This window comes from Salmo salar, unplaced genomic scaffold (genome assembly GCF_965601325.2).
Source record: "Salmo salar unplaced genomic scaffold, fSalSal1 ptg000721l, whole genome shotgun sequence".
Taxonomy (NCBI): Eukaryota; Metazoa; Chordata; class Actinopteri; order Salmoniformes; family Salmonidae; genus Salmo; species Salmo salar.
Genome location: NW_027675475.1, coordinates 537,327 through 545,083, shown reverse-complemented (window position 1 = coordinate 545,083; position 7,757 = coordinate 537,327). Strand labels below are relative to the sequence as shown.

The window sequence follows — 7,757 nt, the reverse complement described above, 5'->3', positions numbered from 1 at the left end:
CAAAATCACTATATATGTAGTTATTTAGTTAATTACCAAATTGAGCCGGTCGGTCACATTTGAGAGTGAGGTATATAGCATTTTGCAAGAAAAAACATGATTTTTGTCTCTCTGAAATGAAACCATCAAGTGATAGATTTTAAACAAATCCTTGTCTGTGAGAGATGTAATAATTAATACATAATTTCATTAAACAATAAAAGCTCATTTCTGTAAAGTGATATGTTGCGTTTTGGAACTCTTCTTATGTTTCCCATCTGAGATCAGAGTAGATGAGAGATGTAATGTTTGTCTCTGTTGTGTTGAAGTCCAATCAAGCAGGAGAGACCAGCCTCCCCTATACCCAGCTGTGTGTCCATGAAGAGTGACCTGTCTATGAATCTTCCTATATCCTTTAGAGAGGGAGACTTTTCTACTGAACAAAGGTAAGAAGAACTCATGGGTCATGGTCAGTGAGTTAAACAACACTGTCTCTAGTCATTTCTCCTCTCCCATTTTCACATTTTCTTTTGGTTGTTTTCATAATCCATAGGCTAATACTGTCCATTTTCATAGTCCTAAAATAATGTTAAACAAACACAACATTCCCTTTGTGTGTGTGTGTGTGTGTGTGTGTGTGTGTGTGTGTGTGTGTGTGTGTGTGTGTGTGTGTGTGTGTGTGTGTGTGTGTGTGTACTCCCTGGATGAGGAGATGTAATCTCATGTTCTGTCCACAGAAACCAACATGAGAGATCAGAGTCAGAGATTCTCAGTGGTCAGTCTTCCCAGAGTCATCAAACAGACCTGGACTCTATATTCAGTGTATGTGATCCTGTTATGTACTTTTGTTTTTGTTTACCTCAAGTAAAGTTGATCTGTCAATTATTCATTAATGTGTTAATGAGAAAGCATTTCTTCTCTTGCTTAACTTATTTACTTGATTTATTTTAGTTGCTTGAAGAGAAAATTATGACATTTGTGAAGAACGAGCTGAAGATGTTCAAGAGGATTCTTAGTCCAGAACTCCCAGAATGCTTTGAGAGTCAGAAGCAGGATGAGGAAGTGGTGGATGCTGAAGATGAGAAGCAGGAGAGCAGTGCCAGAGAGGGAGCTCTGAAGATCACACTGCACGTCCTGAGGAAAATGAACCAGAAGGAGCTCGCTGACACACTGGAGAAATGTAAGATCTGTCTGCCTCATGTTGAATGATGTTTTATAACATTTAAAAGCTGTGGCTAAAGTACAGCTAAAGTAGCTGTGTAACTCAATGATATTGTATCAGCCTTAACACAACACCTAGTGGCCTCATCAAGTAGCAGAAGGGATGTGTTGTGTTGATTAATTTAGAGAGAGAGAGACAGAGACAGTGAGACAACATTAATAATACCATCAATAACACCAATAATAATATAATCAGTCACACCAGTCTGGAATGCATTAAGAAAACATTTACACATTTATACAGTCAGTTAAGAGAATAAATTATTATTTAAAAACTTTAACAGTCCTTCAATACTGTAGACATTAAAACAGATGTAATATTAATATCCTCTGTGTTATTTCTAGATTCAGATGAGCTTGCTGTGATTTGCCAACGTGAACTCAAATCTAATCTAAAGAAGAAGTTTCAATGTGTATTTGAGGGAATCGCTAAACAAGGAAACCCAACACTTCTCAATAAGATCTACACAGAGCTCTACATCACAGAGGGTGGAACAGGACAGGTCAATAATGAACATGAGCTGAGACAGATTGAGACAACAACCAGGAAACAAGCAAGACCAGAGACTGCAATCAAATGTAACGACATCTTCAAACCCTTAACTGGACAAGACAAACGTATCAGAACTGTGCTGACAAAGGGAGTTGCTGGCATTGGAAAAACAGTCTCTGTGCAGAAGTTCATTCTGGACTGGGCTGAAGGAAAAGCAAATCAGGATGTTCAATTTGTGTTTTCATTCCCTTTTCGGGAGCTGAATTTGATGAAAGAGGACAAACACACTTTCATTGAACTTCTTAATCACTTCTCAATGGAAACCAAACAATCAAGAATCTCCATCTACAACAAGTACAAAGTTCTGTTCATCTTTGATGGTCTGGATGAGTGCCGACTGCCCCTAGACTTCCAGAAGAACGAGATCTGTTGTGACGTCACAGAGTCAACCTCAGTGGATGTTCTGCTGACAAATCTCATCAAGGGAAATCTGCTTTCCTCTGCTCTCCTCTGGATAACTACCCGACCTGCAGCAGCCAATAGGATCCCTTCAGAGTGTGTTGACCAGGTGACAGAGGTACGAGGGTTCAATGACCCACAGAAGGAGGAGTACTTCAGGAAGAGATTCAGCGATGAGGACCTGGCCAACAGAATCATCTCACACATAAAGACATCAAGGAGCCTCCACATCATGTGCCACATTCCAGTCTTCTGTTGGATTTCTGCAACAGTCCTTGAAAACCTGCTGAAACTTAAGAGAGAAGAGATGCCCAAGACTCTGACTGAGATGTACACACACCTTGTGGTGTTTCATACCAAACAGAAGAATGAAAAGTATCTTGGGAAAGAAGAGACAGGTCCACACTGGAATAAAGAGAGCATTCTGTCACTGGGAAAACTGGCTTTTCAACAGCTTGTGAATGGCAATCTGATTTTCTATGAAGAAGACCTGAAAGAGGCTGGCATTGATGTCAATGAAGCCTCGGTGTACTCAGGATTGTGCACACAGCTCTTTAAAGAGGAATTTTCGCTGTACCAGGACAAGGTGTACTGCTTCGTTCATCTGAGCATTCAGGAGTTTCTGGCTGCTGTATATGTGTTCCTCTCATTCATCAACAACAATGAGAATCTAATGGCCGAACCGCAATCAACGTCCAGGAACCTTTCTGCGCTGTTCAGAGACAAGTCTGAAGTTTCTTTCTACAAAAGTGCTGTGGATAAAGCCTTACACAGTGAGACGGGAAACCTGGACCTGTTCCTCCGCTTCCTTCTGGGACTCTCACTGAAGTCCAATCAGAAGCACTTACGAGGTCTACTGACAAAGACAAGAAGTAGCTCAAAGACCCATGAAAAAACAGTCAAGTACATCAAGGAGAAGATCAGGGAGAATCTCTCTCCAGAGAGGAGCATAAATCTGTTCCACTGTCTGAATGAACTGAATGACCATTCTCTAGTGGAGGAGATCCAAAGCTACCTGAGCTCAGGAAGTGTCTCAAAACCCAACCTGTCACCTGCACAGTGGTCAGCTCTGGTCTTTGTGTTGCTGACTTCAGAAAAGGAGCTGGATGTGTTTGACCTGAAGAAATACTCCAGATCAGAGAAAGGTCTTCTGAGCATGCTGCCAGTGGTCAAAGCCTCCAGAGCTGTTCTGTGAGTACATAAAATGACATATAAGAAGTATTCATCAGGAAGAAATATTCAGGTTAAAGAAAAATATGCATTATAATATGTGTATAATATTATATTGAAAACATTGAATAAATGCATTGATTTTCACATTAGTATAGTATAACAATATGACCATACAATTCTAGGAGACAGAAGAAGAATCTATATGTTGTTTGGGAGAATTAACCAAATGCATCTGCCATTGTCCTTCTACACTAAATTAACAATGTGTTTGAAGTCATGATCTCTTTGTCTCCAAAGAATAGCAGTGTGGTTTTATTATGATTAGACTCTTTGCAGGCTGTCAGGCTGTGGAGTCACAGAGGAAGGCTGTGATTCTCTGGTCTCAGCTCTGAGGTCAAACCCCTCACACCTGAGAGAGCTGGACCTGAGTAACAATGACCTGAAGGATTCAGGAGTGAAGCTGCTCTCTGCTGTACTGGGGAATCCCCACTGTAAACTGGAGACTCTGAGGTCAGTATTATCAGATATGAAAGTACTTTATGCATGTAGTTCTCCCATTTGAAAAAGTCGTAATTATTCGGACATATTACTTATAGTGTATTAAAGTAGTCATAAGTTTAGCATGTTGTCCCATATTCCATGCCTGCTGTCACGTTTCTCTAAGACAGAACCCAGAAGCAGACCAGGACAAGGTGAGTAAAATGAAGGTGAGTATTTATTGGTAGTCTTGATGTGTAATTTGAGTGATCCAGGAGACGAAGCGGAGGTGAGTTGATGAGAGTAGATGGGAGGATTCAATGACGTCACTGTATCCACCGACGGCCAGGCAAGGGAGTTGAATGTTCCGGGAGGATGACTGTAGACAGAGTAAACGGGGGGGGGGGAGTAACCAGTAACAAGAACAAAACAACAAGACTAGCTCAGGAAACATGAGGCTGTTCGTTGCTAACGATCCAGCAGGGAATGGATGTCAGCTCAGGGCTTATGAAGAGGTGATGATCAGGACCAGGTGTGCAGAAGGTTGATGAGATGCAGGTGTAGGGTAATCACTAGATCTCCCGCCTAACTTCGTCGCCTGGCAACCAGACAGGGTAATAATATCACTAGATCTCCCGCCTAACTTCGTTGCCTAGCAACCAGATAGGTTTCTGAACGCACCCTTAGACTCCAAACAGAAAACAGTCAGCTCAGGCAGAAACAGACTCAGGAAGCGGGATTCCTGACACCTGCAGTGATTACATCAAGCTTGTGATTCTACTAACAAAGATCAAACCCCCTCTGTTATTGGTAATTGTGAGAGGTTAGCATGTTTTGTTGTATCCTCTGTTATTGGTAATGGTGAGAGGTTAGCATGTTTTGTTGTAGCCTCTGTTATTGGTAATGGTGAGAGGTTAGCATGTTTTGTTGTAGCCTCTGTTATTGGTAATGGTGAGAGGTTAGCATGTTTTGTTGTAGCCTCTGTTATTGGTAATGGTGAGAGGTTAGCATGTTTTGTTGTATCCTCTGTTATTGGTAATGGTGAGAGGTTAGCATGTTTTGTTGTAGCCTCTGTTATTGGTAATAGTGAGAGGTTAGCATGTTTTGTTGTAGCCTCTGTTATTGGTAATGGTGAGAGGTTAGCTGTTTTGTTGTAGACTCTGTTATTGGTAATGGTGAGAGGTTAGCATGTTTTGTTGTATCCTCTGTTATTGGTAATGGTGAGAGGTTAGCATGTTTTGTTGTATCCTCTGTTATTGGTAATGGTGAGAGGTTAGCATGTTTTGTTGTAGCCTCTGGTATTGGTAATGGTGAGAGGTTAGCATGTTTTGTTGTAGCCTCTGTTATTGGTAATGGTGAGAGGTTAGCATGTTCTGTTGTGGCCTCTGTAACTTTCTCACTCATTCTGATTCATGATTTATTCATGATTTTTCTTAATCATGGCATCATCAGAATTTAATTTTTAATCGTCAATCACATACAGTTGAAGTCGGAAGTGTACATACACTTAGGTTGGAGTTATTAAAACGTGTTTTTGAACCTCTCCACAAATTTCTTGTTAACAAACTATATAGTTTTGGCAAGTCGTTTAGGACATCTACTTTGTGCATGACACAAGTAATTTTTGAAACAATTGATTACAGACAGATTATTTCACTTATAATTCACTGTATCACAATTCCAGTGGGTCAGAAGTTTACATACACTAAGTTGACTGTGCCTTTAAACAGCTTGGAAAATTCCAGAAAATTATGTCATGGCTTTAGAAGCATCTGATAGACTAATTGACATAATTTGGATGTATTTCAAGGCCTACCTTCAAACTCAGTGCCTCTTTGCTTGACATCATGGGAAAATGAAAAGGAATCAGCCAAAATCTCAGAAAAAAAATTGTAGACCTCCACAAGTCTGCTTCATCCTTGGGAGCAATTTCCAAACGCCTGAAGGTAACACGTTAAATCAATAGTACGCAAGTCTAAACACCATGGGACCACACAGCCATCATACCATCCCAACTGTGAAGCACGGCGGTGGCAGCATCATGTTGTGGGGGTGCTTTGCTGCAGGAGGGACTGGCGCACTTCACAAAATAGATGGCATCATGAGGCAGGAAAATTGTGGATATATTGAAGCAACATCTCGAGACATCAGTCAGGAAGTTAAAGCTTGGTCACAAATGGGTCTTGCAAATGGACAATGACCCCAAGCATACTTCCAAAGTTGTGGCAAAATGGATTAAGGACAACAAAGTCAAGGTATTGGAGTGGCCATCACAAAACCTTGACCTCAATCCTATAGAACATTTGTGGGCAGAACTGAAAAAGCGTGTGCGAGCAAGAGGCCTACAAACCTGACTCAGTTACACCAGCTCTTTCAGGAGGAATGGGCCAAAATTCACCCAACTTATTGTGGGAAGCTTGTAGAAGGCTACCCGAAACGTTTAACCCAAGTTAAACCATTTAAAGGCAATGCTACCAAATACTAATTGAGTGTATGTAAACTTCTGACCCACTGGGAATGTGATGAAAGAAATAAAAGCTGAAATTAATCATTCTCTCTACTATTATTCTAACATTTCACATTCTTAAAATAAAGTGGTGATCCTAACTGACTTAAGACAGGGGACTTTTACTAGGATTAAATGTCAGGAATTGTAAAAATGGAGTTTAAATGTATTTGGCTAAGGTGTATGTAAACTTCTGACTTCAACTGTATGTATTAAAATACCCTCAAATAAAAGGTGACATTATATACTGTCACCTCATATGAAACATTTGATCTGAAATCCAAAATGTTGGAGTACAGAGCCACATTTAAAATGTTATCTTCACTGTCAAAATAGATATGTGTGGACTGTATACTCAATACAATCTAAATCTGATACCTCACTGTCTGTCTTTTGACTGATATTGATTTTAAACTGGTCTGGGCAGTCTACTCAAATATTTGTACTATACATGTTTCTATCTGCAGGCAATACTTTGATCATTTGTCATTTTTAATGATGATACATTAATTTACGAATAGATATGGCAGGTTTCAGGACACTGATATCTGAAAAATGTTGAAAAATTATACTGCCACTATTTTCACCACCAAAGCATAGCAGTGTGATTTTAATTTGATTTGACTCTTTGCAGGCTGTCAGGCTGTCTAGTCACAGAGGAAGGCTGTGCTTCTCTGGTCTCAGCTCTGAGGTCAAACCCCTCACACCTGAGAGAGCTGGACCTGAGTAACAATGACCTGAAGGATTCAGGAGTGAAGCTGCTCTCTGCTGGACTGGGGAATCCCCACTGTAAACTGGAGACTCTGAGGTCAGTATTCCTGTAGTTGGTCAACAAGTGATAACTGTTCACCAGATCCACATGTGTTTACCAGACACACATAGTCCACACCATATGTGTTTGGACAGTGAAGCTTACAGTTTTAAATGTGGTGCTATGCTCCAGCCTTTTGGATTTGACATGTTTCATATTAGGTGACAGTACAGAATGTCACCTTTTATTTGAGGGTATTTTCATACATATCTGTTTTACCATTTAGAAATTAAAGCACTTTCTGTACGTAGTTCTCCCATTTGAAGAAGTCTTAATTATTTGGACAAATTCACTTATATTGTATTAAAGTAGTCGTAAGTTTAGTATTTAGTCCCATGTTCCATGCCTGCAGTGATTACATCAAGCTTGTGATTCTACAAACTTGTTGAATTCATTTTTCAGTTTGTTTTGGTTGTGTTTTGGATGATGTTTTTCCAAATAGAAACTGATTGGTGAATAATGTCCTGTCATTTTGGAGTCACTTTACTTGTATTGTCAGTAAGAATAGAAGATGTTTCTGAACACTTCTACATTCATGTGGATGCTACCATGATTATGAATAATCATGAATGAATCGTGAATAATGAGAAATTTACAGAGGCACAAAGATCAGACCCCCTCTGTTATTGGTGTTATTC

The 7,757-nt window shown here is 40.0% G+C and overlaps 1 protein-coding gene across 1 annotated transcript; it reads left to right on the top strand.

The window, feature by feature from the left end:
* Positions 1 to 865: 865 nt before the first annotated feature.
* On the top strand, positions 866 to 3,627 carry LOC145877210 (NLR family CARD domain-containing protein 3-like). The gene is made up of 3 exons (XM_082972509.1): positions 866 to 1,159; positions 1,546 to 3,162; positions 3,623 to 3,627. The coding sequence occupies exons 1-3, from the start codon at positions 949 to 951 to the stop codon at positions 3,625 to 3,627; spliced, it is 1,833 nt and encodes a 610-aa protein (XP_082828635.1). The 5' UTR covers positions 866 to 948.
* The last annotated feature ends 4,130 nt before the right edge of the window (positions 3,628 to 7,757 follow it).